The sequence below is a fragment of the Arvicola amphibius genome, chromosome 10 (assembly GCF_903992535.2).
Source record: "Arvicola amphibius chromosome 10, mArvAmp1.2, whole genome shotgun sequence".
Taxonomy (NCBI): domain Eukaryota; kingdom Metazoa; phylum Chordata; class Mammalia; order Rodentia; family Cricetidae; genus Arvicola; species Arvicola amphibius.
In genome coordinates, this window is record NC_052056.1 from 45,173,853 (window position 1) to 45,198,464 (window position 24,612).

At 43.7% G+C, this 24,612-nt stretch overlaps 1 protein-coding gene across 1 annotated transcript in view; it reads left to right on the top strand.

Moving 5' to 3' along the window:
* Window positions 1–20,878, top strand: part of Ccdc191 (coiled-coil domain containing 191) — a 66,792-nt gene extending 45,914 nt beyond the window's left edge. Inside the window, exons 10-17 of the mRNA XM_038344392.2 lie at window positions 1,634–2,094; window positions 2,793–2,896; window positions 4,900–4,982; window positions 5,653–5,754; window positions 14,886–15,029; window positions 17,183–17,335; window positions 18,005–18,150; window positions 20,447–20,878. Of these exons, the coding sequence (XP_038200320.2) occupies window positions 1,634–2,094; window positions 2,793–2,896; window positions 4,900–4,982; window positions 5,653–5,754; window positions 14,886–15,029; window positions 17,183–17,335; window positions 18,005–18,150; window positions 20,447–20,591 (1,338 nt within the window). The 3' untranslated portion in view covers window positions 20,592–20,878. The remainder of the gene's footprint in view (window positions 1–1,633; window positions 2,095–2,792; window positions 2,897–4,899; window positions 4,983–5,652; window positions 5,755–14,885; window positions 15,030–17,182; window positions 17,336–18,004; window positions 18,151–20,446) is intronic.
* Window positions 20,879–24,612: the final 3,734 nt, after the last annotated feature.

Consider the following 24,612-nt stretch of genomic DNA (forward strand, 5'->3'; position numbering starts at 1 on the left):
GTAGGTGATTTCCTCTGAGCAGACCGGGCTGTGCAGTTCTTCTCCAGGAGGTACAAACTGTACCATTAGGCTTTTGTCTCATTCTCCTGTTGTTACCTTCAGAAGTTACCATGATCCAAAAGAAGCTTTGTTGCTGTGCTCAAGGCTTTTATGCAGTCTTGCTGGGCTAATGAGGGGTCATTACCACAAGGTTTAAAAGCACCTAAAACATCTACCCTGCTTGATGCTAAATTACATAAGCAGGGTTCTCATGAATAAATGTCCGCTGACATTTCTAAAATAAAAGGTTATTTTTAAAAGTGTTTAGCATGTCAGGGTTTCCATGGATCACATCTCTCACGTCAGCTAAGTCGTAGAGAGCATTTCCATCATCACGAGCAGTGATTCTGAGTCCCTGAGGACGGTACCCGTTAGTGCTGAAGGCTTCTAACATGGGACAGCCCATGGCTTTCCCTGCCATTGCGCATGGCATAATGAGTAGCTGATCACATCACGGACTCAAACATTCTAACTTGACATGAATTTTGGCCAGAATAAGTTTTGCTGTTAGGAATGATTCTTTCCTTCCCCCTGGATAATGTCATTGAGCATGAATCCTGTCTATAAATGAAGTTTACATCTTTGAAAGGTATTACGTTATATGCTAATACAAGGTATTTAGATAAAGCTGTTCTTATGTAGAGCAGATATTTGCTTAGCCCTGGCTTTCCACAAACCTCCCCCAAACAGATAGTTGAGAAAGAGCTGGAGATTAGCCTCAAAATCAGAACTGGGGTTGAAATTTGTACTCTATTTAAGGATGAATTTAGTAGAGATGGAACAGGCCTTGAAAGAACAGATCTGTTGCATCTTAAGAACTAACTGAAAGTAACCTTTTTTTCTTACCAAGTTCTTACTGTTATTACCTTTAAATGAAAAGGGTCAGCAAAAAGTATTTTTTCTGTGCAAAACAAAAAAATTGCAATATAATAGACTTACATACATAAATTTAGAATTAAGACATACATATATACATACATACATATGTTTAGACTTACGACATACATACATATATACAAACATGTTTAGACCTAAGAGAAAGCCTCTAAGGATCTGAAGTGAAAAAGAAAGTTTTCAAACACTTGAGGAAAAAATATATCCTGTGCCACAAAAAGGTCAGATTTCTGTAAATTTTAGTGTCAATTTTACATTTAAAAAGTTATATATTGTAAGAAATAAACTTGTCTAGTTACAAAATGAAGTTGAGAAAAATCCTAAGAGGAGGTTGGGCATGGCGGAGCATGCCCATATAGTAAAGCACTTTAGCAAGAGGCTCATTAGCTCAAGGCCAGCCTGAGCTACGCGAAGTACTCTCTCATAAAAGCAGTCCTTCCAGCTCATTGCAGATGTCTTGGCCCATGACAACAGCTCCCACAGCTCTGCCCACATTCCACTAGTGATTGGGGAGCCCAGCGTACATTCTCAGTGGCTTATAGCACTGAGCTTGTGGTGTCTGAGATACCTGGAAATAGAGAGCAGGGCATCTTTACCTGAGGTGTAGCACACTTGTGCCATTGAACAGAACAACACTCATGAGACCAAGCCAGGATCTCAGCTCATCAGTACTGAGTTAGAATATTACTGTTCTCCTCAGGTCACCATCATGCCCACTTGGTGGGAAAAGCCACCCGTGGTGAGCAGTGGTTGTATGCTGAACCATTCCCCAGGAAGAACAACAGAGGGTGATATTCAGGGTCCCCTCCCAGATGTCTGTGGGAGCACACCTGGCACACAGCAGCCCAAGACTCCAAATGCTAAGACCGCTAAACAGCCCAGTAGCCATGAAAAGCCTGGGACCACTAGCCAGGAAGCGGAGCCTGTTTGTGAGGGGCCTTCCCACCGTCGCCATGTCTACCAGCAACAGCTGATTGAGAAGCAAAAGAAGAAACTCAAGGAGCAGAAGAAGCTCATTCAACAGCTGAAGGAAGACCAGCGGTTGGCCGAGGCCCAGTGGGCAGCTGAGCGTGCCGCAGCAATCACAGAAGCACAGAGTCGCCTTCTGTCCTGTCCCAGAGGAGCGGAGGAGCCGCCAGGAACCTGCCAGAAGCTTCTGAAGTAGGTCGGCAGTCTCAGAGCACCCCTGAACTTGTTGGAGGGGTTTCCTTTGAGAAAGAGAGGCTGCTGAATATCTTTGCTTGGCTCTTACTCTCCTATATCTGTATGTGGTCTGTCCACTCAGAAAGCCAAGAAGCCTCATGGATTCTGACTTGCCGTGTGAGGTGTCCATAGGTATTTAAAGCAGGCTGCCTAGATGGAGACCACTGTATAGTGAGCACTGGGAAGTAGCTGCCTTTGGGAGAGGAACTTTGTAATTGTGTGGGGAAAGAGAAAAATGCTTGTTCTAACTAGATTATTGAGTTTCTGATTATGTTTAGTGCTGAGAAGCCAGGGCAGACAACATGGACCCCATGGACCAGCCACAAAGCTGGATAATTTCCTCGCTTGTTCGAAGTAAAATTTTGTATTTCCAGGCTTGGAATAGGAGTTCTACATTGCCTCAAAGTCTCTTTAGACAATTTCAGATGTGCCTGAGACATACTTGGTGTGTGATGAAGGTCGTTAGAAACCATCAGAAGATGAGGGTGGGGTCTTTCTTATGCCGACTCTAGTCTGGGTATATCAATTCATCCTTAAGTCAGAGTTCAGGTGAACTTTGTATAGCGCTTTGGGGTCCTTGGGTGCAAAGACTTTGAAGGAAGCCAATTATCGATTTAAATTGTTTTTCTTTTCTTTTTTTCCATATTTTCTTCCAGTTCATCTGTTCTCTCCCCAAGGTGTGAAGACAGTAGGACTGATTCCAGAAATTCTCTTTTTGCATCCAAAAGGAACCTGACGGCACCCCATCCCTTACTGAAAGGCAAGGCAGTCCTGGTGGTTTTCACGATGGTGGCCTTTTCCGCTGGAGTAGCATTTGTCTGGGACTGCAAGCCTCCAGCTCATAGGCTTTGAGATGTGGTAAAGCCTTCCGAAAACCTAAGCTCTATCACATGGGAGAAATGGAATGCACAAGGAGCCTCCACTACTCTCCTCCCTTTTCCTTTTGCCAACCCTGGTGGCTTCCCCAGCTAACACATGCATGTGTGTGTGCACGCGCACGTGCTCACACACATAAACATACGCACAGAGTTATGGAAGGCACACCATTTTTCTCTAATTTGAGATTTGTATTGTGGAAAATGGGGGGGATTACTCAATTGAAAACTCTGAGCAGCAACTAAGGCTAAACATCAATAAAGTTCATCTGCCATTACACTCCATCAGTGCCAAAATACTGAAGAGTTCATAGCAATTCAAGTCAAGTTATGCTGTCATTTTATGGTGCATTATCTTAATGGTAGCATTTTGGTAATGAGATATATAAACCAGATAGTTTAATTTGATAGCATTTTAGGTGCACATGGAACTCTTTGTTTAAAAACTAAATAGTGCTTTGGGAGTAGAGGCATTCCTCAGGACCCACCTAGTAGTTCTGCTAATTGATTTGTCACATAGCTGCACTTCTCTCTCTCTCTCTTTCTCTCTCTCTCTCTCTCTCTCTCTCTCTCTCTCTCTCTCACACACACACACACACACACACATACACACACACACACACACAAAGTGGGGAGTATTTTGACAATTACATTGAGTTTTTTAAAGCTATGGCAAAATTGCCACACTAGCAAGAAGTAACGGCATCTGAGAAACGTAGTAGTCAGTTCCTGTCAGTGAAGAGACTGGCTGGCGGCATATCAGCTATCTGTCTGCAGGGCAACAGATGTTGCTGGCTGCCCACTACTAAGCCTGATCTGGAGATGTCCAGTTCATTGTGATACGTTTTTGAAATTATTGTTTGATCAATGACTTAGCTATTTTAGAATCCCAGTCTGTTTTTCAAGTAGACTTTAATGATTCAATCTAGAAAAGATGGGGGCGATGTACTGCCGAGACGCTGCTTCTCGGCTCTTTACTTTAATCCTCCAGTCTATTTCTGCCTCCTTAAGGACAGTCTCACTCCGCCATCTGTGCCACCACCATTAGTCCTTTGTGGCAAAGCAGACACTTAATATCCGTAAGAAATAGCTTGGTGAGTTTTTGTTTATTAATTCTTAAAACTTGGCTTAAATTTTCTTCTCTGTAACACGGCCCAAGGAACTGGAAGTAACCATTGGCTGGCTTTGCGTGCAGAACTCAGTGCTCCTGCTGCCCATGCCCCCGCCTGCGCCAGCCCCGGCTGATTATAGTCATATTATCAGACCATCTTGCACATTTGTTTCTTTTGGATCGATATTTAATAAACTGTCAAGAACAGGAGTCTGACACTCAAATTCATTCTGATGCCAGTTCTCCAAATGCCTGGTTCACTTCCATTTCCGGCCCATCTGGGTGCCTGGGTCTTAAAACTACACTGAAATGTATTCGCCCTGACCCCAACTTTAGGTTTTCTTGTTATTGTGCACACACATACACAGCGGCTTCAGAACAATGCGAGCCTCACTTCAAGTGAGAGTTAAGGGATTTCTCAACTCTCTAAGTACTTGTTAGCTGTAGTTACATTTTTCTTTGTTCATCAGTGAGATATTAAAATTATGACTTCTGAGTTTCATATACTAAAAGTCCACCATCCAGGGATATTGTCTTATTTCAACCAATAGAAATATATTCTAAAGAAATATGAAAACAAAAATGTAATGAATGTGTGACTTGTTCATCATTGCTGATGTTAGATCTCTAACCTGTTGAGTTAAATCAGCTCCATATGTCAAGATGTTCAATTACAAGAAAGCTCCAATGATAACTCTGAATGGGACTAGAATATGGAGACATTTTACAGAGTGCTTCATAATTTTTTTATACTGGGACGATGTTACTATTTTTCAGCCATGGAAGAGAGAGCAATTCAACGAGCTGAACGTAGGCGGATCTTGGCAGAAAAGAAGAAAAAACAAGAAGAAGACAAATTGGTAATAAATTCAGGATGCAAACTGAGGCAAGAAAAGTGATTTGTTCAGATTTCAAAAACTGGGACCTTGCTTGTCCACACCTCCTAAGATAGTAGTGTTAGAACTTCAGGAGGCTGAAGGCCTGCCCCTCTGAATTCAGTGTTAGAAAACCATGGAGGTTGTACTCAGCATCCTTAGCAGAACAGAACGGAAATGTTACAAAGGTGAATGACAGCTACCAGACTGGGAGGGTCACAGATAACCACAATTAGTACACTGTAGATAGATAGATGTCTGACCCACTGACTTTGTGAAAAACAGTATCTTCCGAAGTCTGACCTGCTGTCGGAAGGAAAGTCTGCATCTACAAGAAAAACTTAACAATTCTGTTTTGAGTGGGCTAAGCATACGTCACCACACCGTACTTCTGTTTCACAAGTGAAAGTAAGAACTGAAAATAGTCATTATATCCTGAAAGCAGAGTGGCCGTATTCATGTGCAGTGTCCCCTTCCCAGGCAGAAGGTCCCTTTTAGAGAGACCCCTAAGTTACAGGGCATATTAAGTATTCCCCTCCTGCCACAAACGCATAGTCCAGGGGCAGGCCTGGCTCCTGGTAGGTACTTGACTGCCTCCCCACAGATTTCCTTTCCCACTCAGAGGAAGGGTTCTCGGTTTTCTTATCTCATTCAGGCTCAGTTAAAGGCCCAAGAAGAAGAACGCCAGAAGAAGGATGCAGAAGAAAAGCAAGCTCAGCTGGAGAGAAAACGAGAGGAAAAGAGGCTGAAGAAGATGGTTAGTAGTCTTTCTGGAGTCTGTAGACAGCTGCCTCTGTTGGGGCTGACTGCTAGTGACCTGGTGGCTCCGTCTCCTCACTTGTGCTGGCCATCGGGGTACCTAGGCATAGGATGCGCTCAGTAGATGTGGTGAGAGAATAGAGCAATGAGCGATTAGAAGAAAATGTGCTTCAGGGGACTTGGAAAGCAAGTTGTTAAATGCTAGCTGAGAAGACGTGACCTTACCCACTGGAGGAAACACAGCAGAGTATTTGCTGTGTTGGGCGGTACACAGAACAAAAAGAGTCAAGAAGGCACATGAGGCAAACTCCACAGAGATTTTTGAGACAGTAGAAGCATTTTCATTCCTTGCTAAATCAACATAAGAAATCTCTAAAAGCAGCTGTTTCTTCCCTTAAAAACTGGTGAGCTATTCTAAAACACATTCCCCAACATGTCATACTCCATGTCACCCCAGTCGCTCCTGAAATAGCAAGCCGCACTGAGAAAGTAGTCAAATGGTTTTGGAAAATGCTGTTTAAGATAAACAAAGTTCCTTAATTAGTTGACTTCCTAAAACTTTTGACATCCTACCAGACATGAGTCTCCAGAAAAGAGACACAATATGCCAAAGTCAATATACATATCTGACTACAGACCACTTTTTATAAAGCACCCTGTAACATACCGTGAAACAATTTGAGGCCATACGACTGTAAAACAACAAAATAACTGTAAAAAACCATACTGTGTAACAAATGTGTCTCTCATAGCTGCTCACTGTGGAAAACCTGAGAAATACAAAGAAGAGAAAAAATATCTGAGCTCAGCACTAAGAATTTACTCCTCTTTATTTTAGCATCTTGGCATCTCTACACTGGGCCTTTTTCTGTGTGCATCTCTGTTAATAGACTGATCATTGTCTGCCTGTAGGTATTAGATAGCTTTTTCTTCTTTAGACTCTACCATAAATATATTCAGAAATCTTTGGGGCTTCCTAATTTATACAATGATGTTCTTTTAAAAATCTTTATTTTGGATTAATGCAGATTTACAGAAGAATTGTAAGGATAGTATAGTGTTGTATGTCTCTCTTGTCTAATGCTACCCAATATCACCATGAGGCACTCATTAGCAGTCAGAGTGAACACATTACTGCAGACATTGCTTTTCCAAGAGTATTCAAGAACTACTTTGGGATGCCACATCCCTGTCTTGTCCCCTTAGTGTGCTCTGGGCTGTGACAGTTTCTGTCTTTCCTCATTTGTCCTGATTTTTCTGAAGATTTCAGAAACGTCCCTCCATGTGTGTATGGTGTTTTTCTGACAATTACTCTTCACTAGTGGCTTTCTGTGGTGACACATGGTCCTTCTTAAACATGTGGCAGTGTTGTACACGAGACCCAGATGATGCATATCTTCTGATGGCTACTTAATGACTTGAGTTAGCCAGTGCCCGACAGGTTTCAACACTGAGTTCCCAGTTGTTCCTCTTCCCACTCTGTCCTCTGAAAGAGATTTGTTAAAGGCAGAGAGAGGGAACAGTTCAGTTCCATCTGCTCCCTAGAGGAGAACCTACAGCGAGTACTAGGAACTCTGTAAATAAAACTAGCTGCTTCCTTCATTTATTTATTCAGTCATCATGTATATAACTATGGATTCATGTATATTTATTTTGTACTTTGGATGATGAAAAATACTGTTATTAACTTTATTGTTTAAATTATGGTTTGATTGGCTTTGGGAGCTCTTTGAGGCTGCCTCCTGGTTAGGTATGCCTCCATTCCTCTGTGCTTTCTGGATACCTTACTCTCTTTTCCTCTCATATTTTCACTGTTAAGCCCTAGAATCAGACATTTTTTTCTAAGATGCCTTAGTTCTATATGGTATCTGGAAAAGAAGGTCTGGGTACTGAGCACTAAGTTACTCCTGGAATGTTCCTGATTCTGGAATGTTGGAAGACAGGGACAGATGATATACATAATGCATGCATGCATGCATACATACATACATACATACATACATACATACATACATACATACATAATGCCATGCATATACAACTGACTATAACCATTCCCTCATATATAATTAAAGTGAACTCATACAGATGTCTCCAGCTCTAATCCAGGACCAGAGGGTTTATTATAGCCATCCATCTTGTTTGCTTGCAAATGTCCTCGCTGACAATTTGAACCTTAACTCCAGTCTGTTCAAATGTATATGATTCGTTATAATGAGTTCAGGGTTAGCCTAAACTCTGTCTCAAAATCTGTTTCAGGTCTATTCATTCATTTGGGACCTTTAAGCTGTGGGTGTTGTGTTTCCTGTGGCTCATTATATGCTGTCATCCTTGAGTCTTCCTTATATATTCAGTTCTCTGAGGATTTTTACTATAAGAGGATGTTGAATTTTATCTAATTGTTGTCCATCCATTGAGATGATCATGGAATACTAGTAATAATAATTGCTGATGTGTACAGACTGACCTGTCCTTCCGCCCCTGGAGTGAATGTTCCTTGGCTGTGGTACATGATGCTCCCTTGAACTTGGTCCGCTACTGTTTCGTTGGAGATTTAAAGGTGATATTCATTGGGAATTTTGACAATATTTTCTGCTCTTGCATCACCTTTGATTTGGTTTAGACTAAGGCTGGCCTCACAAAATGAGTTTGAAAGTGTTTTTTCCTCTTCAGCATTCTGGAAGAAAGTTGGTCATGGTGTTTATCAGAACAGAAAGCAAACTATAAGTATCCGGTGTGGAATCTGTCTGCTAGCAAACATTTTTGTTATTTTAAAGCTATTAACATAAGAGTGACATTGGCATAATTGAATTAAAATATTCTGTCTCCAACTGTGGTACTTGTCCTCCCTTTCTCTCTTTTCCTTTCTTCTCTGATTTTAATAAGCATCTTTATGATCCTACCTTATCTCCTCTACTGAGGGACTTACTTTCCTTTTAAGATTATTTTTAGTGTTATCTAGAGTTTAATAATCTCCATCCACCTGCAAATCACGTGCTTCCCGTATCATCCGAGACATCCTTGGATTTCATGGTGTTTCTCCCGCCAGGTTACTGCTGTCGTATGTGTCGTATTTTCTAGTATTCTGCTGATACTAGTGCCTTGCTGAACTGACTTACACACTTGTCTCTTTGTGGTATTAGTAATAGGACTGTTGGGTTTTGCTTTCCATGTCTAGTGTTCTTTATTTCTTTGTACAGATCTAAATTCTTAATCTCTGTCATATATTTATGAACTGTAAAAGTTCTGTGGGGCAGGGCTTCTGGCGGCAGAGTCCTTCAGCGTCTAACCTGCCTCCATCCTTTCCGAGAGCCCCAGTCCTGTGTCCTTACAGGACCTTTTCTCTGGTGCAGGCTCATGAGGAGAGAGCAGAAAGCTCTCTGGAGTATCTTAGGAGGACACTTTTCCTGTCGGGTTATCTACTCCTCCCTGCTTCTTACATAACTCATCAACTGGCCTAGGTCATGGACTGGCGCATTAGAATTAGGGTTTCAGCCTTGCTTAGTAGTTTTAAACTTCTTCGATATAGTTTTGTGTTTTCTCAAAAAATTTAAAAATGCTTTTACCCATTGTTCTTCCAGTTACTCCAGCTGCCTCTCTTGATTCTCCTTCCGGATTCCAAGTCATGCAAGTGGATTTTTCAGCTGTACCAGTTTTTCACTTTGCGACTTTGCAGTTCCTCTGACTTCCTTGCTCTTGGTTTCAGGTCGCCTGGTTTTTTCTTCAGCTATTTCTTCCAGTAATCGCTACACCAAAGGCCCTCTTCATTTCTGTTACCTCGTTGTTAACTTTTGTTTTGAGGCTTATGGTTTTCATGTCTACTGCACCTTCCTGTCTGACTCTGAATGATGTCCACCCTTTCCACTGGCGTCTCTAACACTTCACGCGTTATTTAAAATTTTGATCGCATCATCGTCTTTGTCATATCCGTGTCTTGTTCTGGTGATTGTTTTATCTTTACAGAAATTATTCTCATCTTTTAGCATATTGTTGTTGAAAGCCAGACATTTGCTTAGAGCAACAGAAATTGAAGTATGTAGGGCTTTATTGTGGAGATCTGTGTTCATCTAGGCAGGAATCGGGCTTTGTTTGATGTTTATTGTTGCTGTGGTTACTACCATTGGCTTTTGTTGTTGCTATGGACACCAGAGGCTTCACTTTTTCAGTGACTTTGATTTTTGGTCTTCACTTGGTGCTGCTCTGCAGAGGCCATGTCCTTTCCAGGTCCTCCCGTTTCCTAACATAGTGTTTGTAAGTAGGTGATGAGGTGGGGTGGGGGAGGCAGGACCTCTCTGCTGTACAGGTTGAGCTGTTGTTGTCACCTCACTTCCCTCCTTGCTCTGTGACTGAAGCCCTTCCCCCTTCCCCAGCAGAGGCAGCAGTTGGTTGGTGGGAAGGGATCTCATCTGGCAACCTTCCCAAAGTGCCCTCCCTAGCCACAGTGTAGGCTCCCCACTGTTCTCAGGTGCTCCCTACAGATAGAGTTTCATTCTCAGAGGAAGAATGCTCTGGGCTGCTGTGCAGTAAAAATCACTGACTGCTCTTCCAGAGGACCCAGGGTTCAATTCCAGCATCCACATGGCAGCTCACAACTGTCTGTAACTTCAGTTCCAGGAAATCCAGCGCCCTCACTTGCAGGCAAAACACCAATGCACATAAAAATAAAAATAAATAAAGTAAAAAACAAAGAATGCTCTGGCAGATTTTGGCCTGTTGCTCCTCTCTCCTCTCTCCCAGCCAGACTATGTGAAATGTGAAAGCATTTGGGGTTCAGAGGGGAAAAGTGTACAGAAGAGTGGGACCACTCTCAGGAGCATTACCCTTTGCACAGTGCTCACCCTCAAACCAAGCACTTCACCAAAATTTCAACTCTAGCAACTCAATACCTGGTAGTTTCTGCATTCTCAGGTAAGCAGACGCTTCGATGTCTCCTTAACAGTGACTGTCCCTCCATTGGGGGACAATTACATGCCTGAGATCAATTCACAAAAAGGCATTAGCTCTGTTCTCTGTCCAGCTTTATTTTTGTTGGAAGCAAAATGCTTGAACAGATGAAAAAATGGTCGAAAAAAAATTTACTAGCCAGAAGAGTGTTTTATCTCACTCTACCAAGCCCAAACCTTTCCTTTTTAGAAATGCCAGCCCATAGCAACAGACACAAAGCCTTTTCATGTAGACCAGCTTCCATTCACTCCGGAACCACCTAAATCTGAGATCGGTGCATTCGCAGAGTGGCTGTGATCGACGTGAGAGTGATTTCAGCTCTAGAGTGCATGTGTCCGGTGTCTCCTTTGCCTTCTGTGTGAGCATGCTGTGCACAGTGTGCTTTTCCACTTGTTTGTCACATGGTCTTACTGCTTTTGAGGCATCATCTTCTGCACAACAGCTCCTGGCTTCCTTGTAGACTTCCTATAGCTGACCCAGATACACAGCCTCCAAAGCCATGGTGATGCTATTCCTGTGGGCAACAAAAACGTGGTGGCATTCCTGAACCAGTACCTGCTGTGACTTCTCTGTCAGTTGCATGTGGCTGGCTGTCCTTGAGGGAAATCTGGTTTAACTTCTTTTAGTTGGCAGGGTTTTTCTGCTCACTGAATTCATCAGCAGACTGTCCGGCAGAGGTACCATATTTTCTAGTAAGATGAGCAGTCCTACTATTGCTATGACAGATTGTTTCAGGGACAGTCACATATATTTCTCTGCATACAGACTATAAGATAAACCCAGTTCTGTGTGTGGAAAGGACATGTGCCTTAGTTTGGTTTTGTATTGCTATGATAAAGAACATAACCAAAAGCAGCTTGGGGAAGAAGAGTTTGTTTGACTCATGGGTTACAGACCATTACTAGGGAAGCCAAGGCAGGAACCAGAGCAGAGATAATGGAGGATTGCCGCTCACTGACTTGCTCCTCATGGCATGCTCACCCTGCTTTCTTATGTAGCACCCAGGACCACTTGCCCAGGGGTGGCACTGCCCACAGTGAGCTGGGCCCTCCCATGTTGTGGAATATTATTTTTAACTAGGCAAATCTGTGTTACATTTGTTTATTCTGCAAAATATTACTTTAACTGTATAAAGGTGTGTTACTTTTATTTACGCTGCATTTGTTTCACCTTGACTGCCTAAGGCACCTGATTGGTCTAATAAAGAGCTGAATGACAATAGCTACGCAGAAGAGGGATAGGTGAGGCTGGTGGGCAGAGAGAGTAAATAGGAAGAGAAATCTAGAAAGAAAAAGAGAAATGAGAGGAGGAAGAGAGAACAAAGGAACTCCCCAGGGCAAGAAGCCAGGCATCCACAGCCAGCAGATGCCAGCAGCAGTGAAAGCAAGACAGAAAGAGAAATGGGTTAATTTAAGTTAAAAGAACTAGCCAGATGAGAGCTAAGCGAAGGCCGAGCATTGTGTCATGATTTGGGAGCTGGTTGGTGACCGAAAAGAAAAAGCCTGGTACTCTCGCACCTCTATTCAAGACAATGCGCCATTGACTTGCCTACAGACAATCTGACCAAGACGTTTTCTCAGCTGAGGGTCCTCTTCCCAGATATCTCTAGCTAGTGTCAAGGTGGCAAAAGACTGATCAAGACAACATGTAATGTTAAGCTTTAGGACAAGGGAAGTCTTCAGGGAAAAGACCATGATAAAGTGAAGTACCTGTGAAATATCTTCTTATGTGCTAGTCTTTGTTCTGGGTGTTGGAACAGAGCAGTAAGGACAGACATCATCCCTGCCTTTAGAAACCACCTATTCCCATTTGGAAAAGAGGTAATGGGGTCAACACCTAAAGAAGTAGGCAGGGGAGAGTCGTGCGGGAAACAAGATGGGAAAACTCTTCTGAGCAGATGGTATTTGAGCTGCTGGATACAGAGGAGGCCTCCGCAAGACACACGAATGCATGCCAGATACCTGTTAGGCACACACAGCTGACAGAGAAGCTTGACCATCAGGATGAGAATATGGAATCTAGAAATTTTAAGTATGTCAGTGTTTTTAACACTCTGGAAGTGACTAGAATCAACCTGGCAGGGACATTGTCTGGACAGAGATGAAAGCTCAGGGCCACAGCCTAGGATGTGTGAATATTTTTCCAGAGAACCCAGGAGAATCTACAGTCACAACAGTGAGAGATGTGTTTGGGTTAGGGGAGGAGTAGGGGACCCAATGAAGTGTGACTGAGCGCAGTTCTGAAGGAGACAAGTAACTCTTTAATTTGGAAACACAGGCATCGTTCATGGCCTGGACAAGAGTGCCTCTGGGGGACTTGGGCTTTTCCAGTGAAGTGAGGCGAGGTGAGGAATAGAGGATGCATTGAATCCCATGGGTCAAAGGGACTTTTGTTAGTGCTTATATTTTGGTTCTATTTGCTTTTATTTAAATTGGCATAATTCAGCATGTTTCTATTTTGATTTCCATGATCCAGTGTGAAGAAATTAGTGTGAGAGCGGTGTTGAGCGCCCTATACTTCCTGTACCATACTTGTGATCTTTGATCTTTCTCTCAAGACATAGTGGATGATACAGATAAACATTTAGATGAGACATTGTTTTTGCGCGTCATTGGTATTTATGCAAAATATAATTTAAATCAGAGAGAAACTTGTATTTAATATTGCTTCTTAACCCGAGGGAACTATGTGCTCTTTAAAACCCTTCTGTGTAGATCCCCAATATAAATGCTTTCTCAAAGCAGAATTGTACCATGTCAGTGTCTCAGCAGAGTGCATACAGCTGCCATTCACTTCCTGTACAAAGAGGTGGAAAATAAATGTGAGTGCGTGCAAGTGGGCTCTTTAGCCTGAGCCCGAGCGCTTCTCCAGAGGGTGAGAATCCGGCTCTGGTGTCTGTCTGCAAGCCACCATTGGTGTAGGGACAGCTCCCTCCATGTGGAAACACCCCATTTCTGTCTCCTCGTTTATTCTTTACCTCCTTTTACTACTCATGAAGACATGCTTGTCTATGGCTTTGATATCTGCCTTCCATTCAAGAAGGATCTTGAGTGTCTGAAATAAAGACTATAAAGGTTATTTTGATGTAATGTCCTAAAGAATGTGGACATTTTGTTTTCAGGAGCTTGCAGATGTGTGACTGAATTGGAAGATGAGAACACTCCCCGTTCCCTCTTAGAAATATTCTGATTCTGTTTCTCTCTTTCCCTCCCTCTTCCCCTTCCCTCCCTGCTGCTTCTTGTAGAAGGCTCAGGCACACAAAGTAGCTTGTTGAATCAACCTTTTTACCACTGTCCTTTTCATGACATGAAGTCAGAGAATGAAAAAGGAACCCGAATGCTGTCGTGTTTCTGCCCCACGAGGGACGGCTCTGAGAGCCGTCTGCAGTCTGCCCGCAGAGCTCTGCCATGTACAGCTCAGTCCACTTTTCTCTTCCGCCTCCACCTCAGACTGCTTTTACTCAGAGGAAATAAATAGACAATGGTGTCTGTAGGGTAGACCATTGCATTCCTGTCATCCTTCTCCGGCACACCACTCACAAGTGTAGCCTTCTGTGAGAAGCACACGGTGTCTTTTGTCTCGGAACCAGCATGGGTAGTTAATCTGTCTACTCAGGACAGAAGGCTGTTTGATGAGGAGAAATACTTTAGCTTATATCTGGACTTACTGTTCGCTTAGGAAGGAAAAACAACTCGGTGCTAAGAATATTCTTCTAGACTTCCAGTGGGGTTGTCATTTGACCGTCATTATTTATATACAAGGCTCTACGTCATAACTCTAGTAAAGGTGTACATTGCTGGGTTTTCTGTAGTAATAAGGGAAAGTTCCTGATTTTTCTCTTGACTTTTTAGTAATGAGGGGAGTAAAGCTCATTTCTATGAACATTATTGAATAAACCTAAGAATACATAGCTTAGATTGAGATAGAGGGCACAACCAACTTTTTCTAACTCTTTTAGCAATGTTCTTTGTGTGTGTGTGTGTGTGTGTGTGTGTGTGTGTGTGTTTGGGCACGCGCACGTGCGTGCACCCATGCATGTGTGTGTGTGTGTTCCAGAGTTCTATTATAATAACCAGCACACTATTTTATTAGTGGTTATGTGTTAAACTCATTGGCTTTTTATTTAAATGAAATTCTTCAGGTTTTTTTACTCATGGAATTTTTCGCTTCTTTTTTTCCCCCCAGAAAGAACTAGAGAAACTGAAGAGAATGAAGAGAAATCAAGAGTTGGAAGCAGTAGCCAAAGATCATTATGAAAAAGTCTTGCTAAGGAAGAAAGGTCTGGAGCCCTGGAAGAGACTGAGAATGCAAAGCAAGGAAAGCATTGAGGTATGCCATCATATCAAACCCCAGATTAGAAAGTAGGCCTTTCGCGGATACATGCTTTAGCTTAGAGAGTGTTTAGTGCTTTTAAAAAGCCAGAAAAATGCCAGGTGGTGGGTGGTGCACCTTTAGTCCCAGCATTAGGAGGCAGAAACAGGCCAATCTCTGTGAATTTGAGGCCAGCCTCATCTACAGAGCGATTTCCAGGACAGGCTCCAAAGCTCCACAGAGAAACCCTGTCTCACAAAAACAAAACGAAACAAAAAGCAGAAAGATAACTGGTTTGAGTAAGAGTTTAGATTTGGTTATCTAAATACTTGTAATTTAAGGGGTTTTAGAAACTAGAGTGGTTTTATTAGAGATCACCACTGCAGGAGGAATAGAGGCGACTCAGTTTTAGCATGGTTTACAGCAGAAAGTGGGAAGTGGCTGGATCCCTATGATAAAGTCCATAGACAACCCCGAAATCTCAAGTCGGTTACAATTCATGCTCCTTTCTCAGGAGTCTGCAGGCCAGTATAGCTTCGGTCCTAGTCTCTCCCTAGTCCTGCGCACTGGATATGGAGCTACCTGGGTTGTGCTTTCCGCCTAGCAATTAACTAGCAGATGGACCAAGCCCTGTTGTGAACCCCTGCTGTCCATCACCAGGACTTTGCTCTGGAGTCCTTGCTTTCAAGGTCCTCGTGACCTCCATCATGACTGAATACAGACTATACAGTCGATCATGAGTAAAATTTATTGCAGAATAAAATAGAGGACACCCTCCCAGGGGTGGCGGTCTACAGTGACCTGAGGCCACACTGTCCCAGTTCACAGTTTAAGGCAGGTATTCGATTTCTAAGGCTGTAAAAAAAATACCCAAATACACAGATACATAATGAAAATAAAATAAATAATAGATAACTTTTTTATGAGTGACAGTCTGCTCATTTGGAATGTCATGTCTCTTTCCAGGGCAGAAGATATGTTCAGGTCCCATTCTTCATTCTTTTGAGTGATAATCAGCCCCATAGCTCTAGGCCATGGATTTATAAACTGCTCATTATGACGTGAAGGTTCATTCCCTGTGTCCTCCAGGCTGCTAATTTAACTAGCTACCTAACACTGCCCGCTAGGATTTCATTGAACAGAGCACAATCACACAACCAGGCTCAAGGTCACTAAGAAGGAACGAAGCTCCATCTACTCCATTGGGAGGTTCTGTAAAATTACATTGCAAAGAGTACATAATGCTATTACAGAGAACAGCAATCTTCTCTGCCACAGGGATCCTTGAAATCCAACACCAATGAAATGTCTCAAATTCCCCTGACAAATCTGCCCAGTACTTAGAACAGGGCATTCAAGTCAGTGATCAAGAAGTTCAAAACAGATGGAATGTTAGTCTGCACTTGGCTGCCAGGGTTGCATGTGTCATATAGAGTCCCCTGTGATGACCGTTCTGGCCAGTAAATACGACTTCGAGGAGATCTGCTTGGATGAAACAGGTTCACAGTGCTGGGTAACTAGATGAAACCTGGGAAATGTGTCGCTGTCTAGAGAGGTCTTTTCTCCTGTCAAGGGAACATAACAGTCTCTCTTTTACACATAAAAGCTAAGTTGTATTTATTTGGGATGATACTCCCGGCCACTTAAATTGGTAAGACATTAAAATATTCATCATGTTATTTTTGAATCAATGGTTTGTGGTTTATTGATAATGTCTAAATTTCAATCATGGTGACAGTTCATTCTATAAAACTAATTGAAAGCATTGGCATTTCCTCAATTAGACATGGTTAAGTACATAATAAAGAGCCGTTTGTTGTGGAATTGCTGTCCAGGTTCCAGGAGAGCAAACTAAGAGCACTGCCAGCCCCCAGGCCAGCGTTAGTGGACTTGGAATGATGTCGTGGAAGCTGCTTATTCTATTTCCATAACCAGCGAATGCCTGCGACCTCCAGAGAGTCAACACCATGTGAATCTGTGACCTCCACAGAACAAGGCCAATAGCCAGTGTCTTTCTGGACACAGACTATAGGCAACTCAAGATTCTTGTATATAATCCACATAACTATCTAAACCTGCTATGTACTATCATTTCCTTAGCTGTGTATGTTCCCTTAAGTGATTTAAAATTTAAGGAATGGTGTTCCTCTTTTCATTCAAACATTTTCCAGGTAGCAGAAGAACATTACTCTTTGGCTCTTCAAAGAAAATGCCTGCTCACTTGGTTCCGGTATAGCCAGGAAGCTCTGGCTGTGAGAACAGCCCAGGCTGATCAGCTGTATTCCCACCTACTGTGTAGAAGAGTCCTCCGAAGCTGGTTCCAGGTACGGACACAGGGAAAGAACTTTAAATGCATCTCCTTGAGCCATGTCAGATGATACATGCTTATGATCTCAGCACTTGGGAAGCTGAGGCAGGAGGACCGCCATTAATTCAGGGCTTAGTCTAGAGTATATAGTAAGACCTTGCCTCAGAAAACCAAAACTAAGTAAATACATCTCCCTGCTCAATTCCCCAATAAAAAAAACTAAATCGCCTTCATAATGCCAGTCACTTTGGATTTTCAAAAAGAGTCATGAATCCAGTTCATTCCTTTAAAATGTTGTCAACTTTGGTTAGTATTAAATCCCAAGCACACGATGCTTTTCCCATAAAGTCTATGTGTTTATATTATAATGAATCCTTACTTCATCTTTTGTGTTTTATAGTCCTTGGGTTGTTTGTTTGTTTTGTTTTGGTCACACAGTACTTAGGTTGATTTTGAAACCTCCAATCAATCTTACACCTGTTTGTACTCCTGAATTGCTGCTGTTGCTATAGTACGTTGCAGAAGATATTATTTTGGCTGCCTTATTATCTTTCAGCCTTCTGCATCTTTTTTTAAATTTTGCTTTGTATGTTGTTTTGGTTCTCTCCCATTTGTTTTTTTACTTACTCTACTCGTCCACTGATATTATATTCCTCTCATTTTTAATTGTGTCTTCACCCACTAGTATGTCACTGATCTGGAGAAAGAAGTAAGAAAACTCTGTGCCCACTTACTGCAGAAGAAGGTTTTCAGGGCCTGGTTGACCATGGTCAGGGATCTGAAGATCAAATCCCAGAGGAAACTTGAGATGGCAGCCGAACATTGTGACAGGTAAGGCTTGGCACTTGCGCTCCCCGACTCTGCAGCCGCCTCTCCCATGTCCTGCTGCTGCCGTGAAAAGCTGAGGTGGGGGCTGCTCACAGGCAAGAGCAGCACTGGAAATCAACCATAAAATTACGAGGACGCCTGTCCTAGCCGCCCAGGGCTGGCAGGGATCGAATGTGAGCTTCATGGGACGTATCTGAGTAAATGTGTTCCTTATTAGTCACACAGTTTCATTTTCTAGGGATTGTTTTAATGTGTATGATACAAATGTGTGAGTACCACATGCATGCATGGTGGCCACGGAGGTCAGAAGAGGGCATCGGATCTAGAGTGTTATGAGCCAACATGTGGGTGCTAGAAACCAAGTTCGGGCCCTCTACAAGAGCAACAAGTACCCTTAACAGAGTTTTGTATTTTAGTTTGACCTTTTAAACACTGAAATACAGCACAAATTTAAGTGTGTAATCCATACAAAGGCAGTAATTACCAGACACCCGTGTCACAACTGAGGTCAGAGTCGAACATCACTGTCCCACAGGCCCCTCCTCCTCACAAGTCCCTGCTACAGCTAAGGACTTTTGTACAGTGACAGATTTGTTCCCTTCCTTCGCATGTAGCCTTCGACTCTAACAGGGTAGCTTCTCCTTGTTTTGAATTCTGTGTGTAAATGTATTATTAGTTAATGTTTAAAATACAATTAAGTCTTATTTGTGGAGAAATAATGTAATCCACACAAATATAAACAAGTGTGTATGTGTTCTCTGACTAGAACTTCCCTGGGCATTTGTACAGAAATGTTCTGAGATTGGACAGGAAAACCCTTTCTGATGGTCAAGGGTCACTCCTGGGAAGCAGTTAGTGCAGTGGGCATTTGCAGCAGCCCCTCTGCGACATGGAGGCTTGTGAGGTGTGGAGTCGCCGTCTCCCTCCCTCACCTGCTGTTTACAGCTCCTCTCCCTAACTGCACTCCGGGGTTTCTGACTCTTAGACTTTGTCTCTTCCTATTCTACTCTCCTGAAGTCTCTGCTTGCTCTAGGGAAATAAACAGAGCACAGAAATGGTAGACATGCTGAGGCGGGCTGCTGGGCAGAGGTGGGCTTGTGCCTCTGAGGGGCAGAGTAAGCGGCCAGTGGGGCAGAAACAGAGGAGCCAGGAACAAGGAACAAAGTGGGAAAGAGACACAGTCATAGCAGGCGAGCTTCATTTCCTGTTGACTGCATAGTCTTCACATGCCAGACCCTGAAAAGGAGACTTCAGGAGAGTAGAATAGGAAGAGACAAAGTCTAAGAGTCAGAAACCCCGGAGTGCAGTTAGGGAGAGGAGCTGTAAACAGCAGGTGAGGGAGGGAGGGAGGTGGGGTCAAGTCCAGCCCAGGAATCTCTCCAGTGGGCTGAGTAGGTAGAAATTGAATGCAGGGAAGCAGATCTGCTCATTGGGACCTCCTCGTTTTAAAAGTAATGTTTTTGCCAACAAAAGCCAACATTATCTAAAATATCAGCCAACCAACAGCCATAGAATTAATGACTGAGGTCCATTCTGGGGCTTCGTTAGCTGGCCAAGAGACCAGAGCAAATATCACTGCCTCAAGCTTTACAAACCGCCTCGGCAACCCTTGCCTGTGTTCCAACTGTAAGTGTGCGACTCCTCGCCTTCACTCAGGGCCTGCCCTCTCCAGTTCAGAGGCAGTGCCTTTCAACACCTCCGGTGTTCCTCCCTCACTGTCCCTCCCCACAGCGCTGACTCTGATAGGCTAGCTGCTTAAGTGGGCAGACATTAGGCCTCACCCCAGCATGCCCAGTGCAGAGCTGGTGTGGGCACTGGTCAGTCCCCAAAAGGCACACACGCTTCCCAAGGACAGCACTGTTTCAGCATGTGCCCCCCCCCATCACCATCTTCCCATACTTGGTATTTAGCATATTTTTTCTCAACTGAATTAGAGATGCTTTCTGTTGTAGATGGGGGTGCGCTTACCAGTCAAGCTTTAAATTAGGCCTCAGTGCCCTAAGTTAGCTCTTCCAGATATAATTTTTACCTTGATGGCTGTCTGCCCACCCATCACAACTCCTGGTCCGGGTTGGTCAGTGACAGGCTGTGAGCAGATGAACCAAGAAGTCCCAAAGCCTGTACTGTCAGCACGGGGTTGTCTGTGCAAACGGCAACTGATCACAGTTATCCCCGTCCATTCTCCTTTAATACACTGTGTACTGTTGGAATTCCCATTGATTTCCACCTCTCCCCTTTAATACACTGTGTACTACTGGAATTCCCATTGATTTCCACCTCTCCCCTTTTCTCCTTAAAGGAAGCTTCTCAGTGTCACGCTTCAGACATGGAAGGCATTTGTAAAATTTACAAAAGAAGAAAGGGTGAAAGAGGAACGGCGAGACCAACTTCGTCGGAAGGTCGCTGACATCCTTCCGGACTTCCAGATGCTGACACCATTGTGACAGCTGCGCACCAGTAGCTGCGTGCTTGTCCTCAAGGAAGTCTTTGGTGCCGGGATCCATGAAGGTTATCTCCACGCACCCACACACCTACCTGAACCTGGTTTACTTTCTAGAATGTACAAGCCAGTGGGATTGATTACCTTGGGAATTTGTTCTTTCTTCCTTCTTGATCTTTCCTGGGTGGTTAGGCAGCTGTCTATCACAGTGGGGTCATCCAAGGGAGCAGTCTAGAGCACCACTGTTCTGTGTATTTTATATATTTTTAGCATAATAAAGTTTAAAAAGGACGAGGGTTTGCCTGCCTGGACTTGTGAAGAGAGATGTATCCTTACCACTTCCCGTGAGATGCTGGTCAAGTGTGAGACTGGGTGGAAACAGACAGCAGTGAGTACCTAGAAAAGAATGGAGGGGCAGCCTACGTCCTATGACCACAGCATGAGGGACATGTGCCCAACAGGGCCCATCCTACCCAATGGCAAGCACAGTTAAAAGGCATTCTACACAGCTGCAGCACAGGACAGCGGCCCATCCTGATTTCAGAGCATCTAGGACGCCCAAGCACCTTGCGGAGCATGACGGAAACTCCAAAAGCTAATAACAGCTCCAGCGAGGACCACCCAGCCCTCATCAAAATGCCTAGCCATGCTCCCAACTGCAGCTTCTAAGTAATCCATCTGCTTTGTCTGCTTGGCCTGGCAACTTATACTGAATTCAAAGAATGTTCTAATACTTAGGATTCTATAAAGATTGATCAAATGTTCCCTTCTGTGAACTTTTACACAGAATCATCTGCTAGGAATTTTTCCCATTATAAAACATATCTTTATTATGACAAATTCAAACAGTCTACAAATGCACACAGTAAAATGAGAAAGATGGTGGTGCCCAGGACATCTGAACTGGTAGACTAGTGAGCGTGCTTGATTCAGCATCGTCCTGAAGCCACCTAGCCGTACTCGCGCAGTGCAGACTCTGGTCCTTTTGTCATGGAAGATGTGGAGGGTGGGCTGAGACAACAGAACGGCAGAACTGCAACCCAGCCACACACCTTCTTCTTTAACATCACCATATGGCCATCATCCAAAAACACGCGTGCTTTGAAGACCAATGGCCACAAGAAAAATGGGACTAAAGTCATATTTAATCTCATTCCATCTAAACCACTGTTTATAATTATAGCACAATCATGAAAATATTGGCCAGTAACAACTAAAAACAAATCAAAACCACACACAAATATTAATTTAGTGACAAGCCTGCAGAAAAGGGTGAGTTCCTTCAATAAACATGTCCTAAATAAGTCATATAAAATTAAGTTTTCTATCTTAAACTTTATCTTGCTTCACCCCAAGCACCAATCAGAAATTGCTTCTCTGGGACACATATTTTGACTAGGGCCACAGTACCAGCTTATAGACCCTTCTGCAAGGATCAGACTCCTGATGGGCCATGGTAAAGATATGGTCTGAAACATGACTGCTAACTGGTGCCTTTATAAACAGTATCTGATCTACAAAACCAGGGAGGAAAAGAGGAAGGTGAAGTTCAGGGTCAGCGAAGGACCACTGGCGGGGACCAAGTTGTCAGGAGGTCACGGGGTTTTCTTAAGGCAAACCATTTCAGGACACACCAAGAATCACCAACTGTTTCTGTAAAGAAAGCACTTTATTTCCTTTTAAACAACTTGTCACAGGACTTTGTTTTGCACAAATGGCAGTGTTTTGTAAAATCTCCATTTAAAAGGCCTTGCTTCTGAGCTGAGGTGGCAGGATGTGGGCACAGACACAGAAGTGCAACTGTCCCCTCAGCCTCCGGCCTGGCTTGAGGAATCCCACTTCCTGTTGATGGGCCATCCATATTAAATATTGAATTTAACGTTAAATTCACTCCTGGGTTTCTGTTAGTCTTAACACCAGATCCTGAAATTAGATCAGATGCAAAGGTCCCTGAGCCCTAAAAAATCATCGAATCACCCAGACCCTGGCACCATGAATGGAGCTTGCTGCTCTTACATGGCGTCCTGTCAGTGGCTTTGCCTGAAACTAATCCAAGTTCTACTTGTATCATTAGAAACAAACCATCTCTGGTTTTAAAGCTTTGCCTTTTAAATAAGAATTTCTAAAGGTGAACAGTGCCCCAGGAAGGCTCAAGCCCAGCGTGGAGCAAGGTTGCTTCGCTCACCATTCCCCACTGTCCCCACAGTGGATGCTCAGAGCAGCTCCAGTGTAGATGGCGGTCCACCAGCAGCAGGACTCATCGTGAGTTCCATGTGGTGCTCAGTTAACATGGTTTTCATTCTTGCCCACATGACCTCTGCATGTTTAAACTGCTGCTAAGCAAACCAGATTCCAAGCAGGTGCCTCCAGCGCAAGTCACATCCTCTACTTGTCTGGAAGAAAGTCTCATTTTTAAAAAGCAGGGTACCAAAATATGGCTAACAGAGAGTGAAGTCATAGAAGCCCACTCAGCTAGTTTAAAGAGAGGGGCGAGTGCACAGAACATTCTTCCTAAACTTTGAGGGTGAAGCTGTGTGTCTACAGTTTTTTGCTTCTGTCAGTTGACCTTTCTATAAAAAGCAGATGTCCTACCAAAGGAAATAAGCCTGTTGAGCAGATATCAGCATTACACAGGATCTTACTGGCGTTGTGTTTTCTGGCAGTGGAAGGTTCTGATATACAAAGTTTTCTCTTGCTAAAAATATTAGAAGTATTGAGGACTATTGCATAAGAGAAGTTTTCAGCCATCTTCCTTCTAGGCAGATGGTACAGTAGACGGCAAGCAATGCGTTCACCAAAGGAAAGCGCCACTCGGACAGCAGAGGTTTACAATCTCCTAGACAGCCACGTGGCTGAAGAAACAGACAGCACTGTCCCTAAAATACATCTAGGGCTTCATTTTAGTGGTGTTCAGAGTAGCCTGCCAAAAGGCTGTGAGGACGACCACACAGCACGTTGCAAGTTCCTAAGAAATATGTCTACCAGCGAAGGGGTTCTCCTTCCTTCAGTCTTGATCTTCTCTTTCAAGCAGGCCCACTGCTCTTTGCTGGGAATGTGCATGATGGTGCGATAGAAACATCAGGGGTCTTTATGAAGCTCAGATGCAGGCCAAGAGAGAATTGCTGTCTGGAGGCACATCTCTGGGAGCACTTGCTCCACAGCCAAGGGACTGGGACTTACCCACATTGGATGTTTGAGAAAGGCTCCACAGCCAAGGGACTGGGACTTACCCACACTGGATGTTTGAGAAAGGCCTGGCTCTTTGTTGTTAGTGGTTGGCTTTTGGTTGTTTTTTGGGAGGGGGTTGTTTGTTTTTGGTTTTCTTTAAGACAGGGTTTCTCTGTGTAGTCTTGGCTGGCCTTGAACGCAGAGATCCACCTGCCTCTGCCTCCAGAGTGCTTGGGATTAAAGGCGTGCCACACCACTACCACCAGCAAGGCCTTGACCTTTTAAAAGCTCCAGTTAAATTTTTTTTTTCTTTTTAAATGTGTAGCCCAGGCTGGCCTCGAACTCGTGATCCTCCTGCCTCTGCCTCCTTCAGCAAATCCTACCGGCGTGCGCCACCACAACCGGCCAGTTAAATTTTTTTACCACCTGGAGAATACCAAGGCCTACAACAGAATCCCACCAACATGTGACCATCATAAGAAAGCTCAAAAGTCTAGGAATATATGCCAAAGCTACCCTGGGGCCTAGCGGAGGCTGCTTGTGGACAGCCCCTGGTTTACTGTCTCCTAGAAACAAGCCCTTCAGGAGGCTGAGTATTTATTTCCCACTTCCCCTCTATGAAGCAACAAGGCCAAGGCAAATTTAAGGTCTCACAAATGACCTTTGATCTTTGGGATCCCAAAACAGTACATGTGTAAAAACCAAACACCTCAAGAGGGAGTTTTCCTCATATTACTCTCCCATCTCTGTGGCAGAAAGACGGCACATTCTGCAGGAACACACAGTCTTTCCTGTTCCAGCTCTGGGACGCAATGGAGCAGCTCAGCATCGAGAGTTAGGAAGAGCAGTCAGGTGTC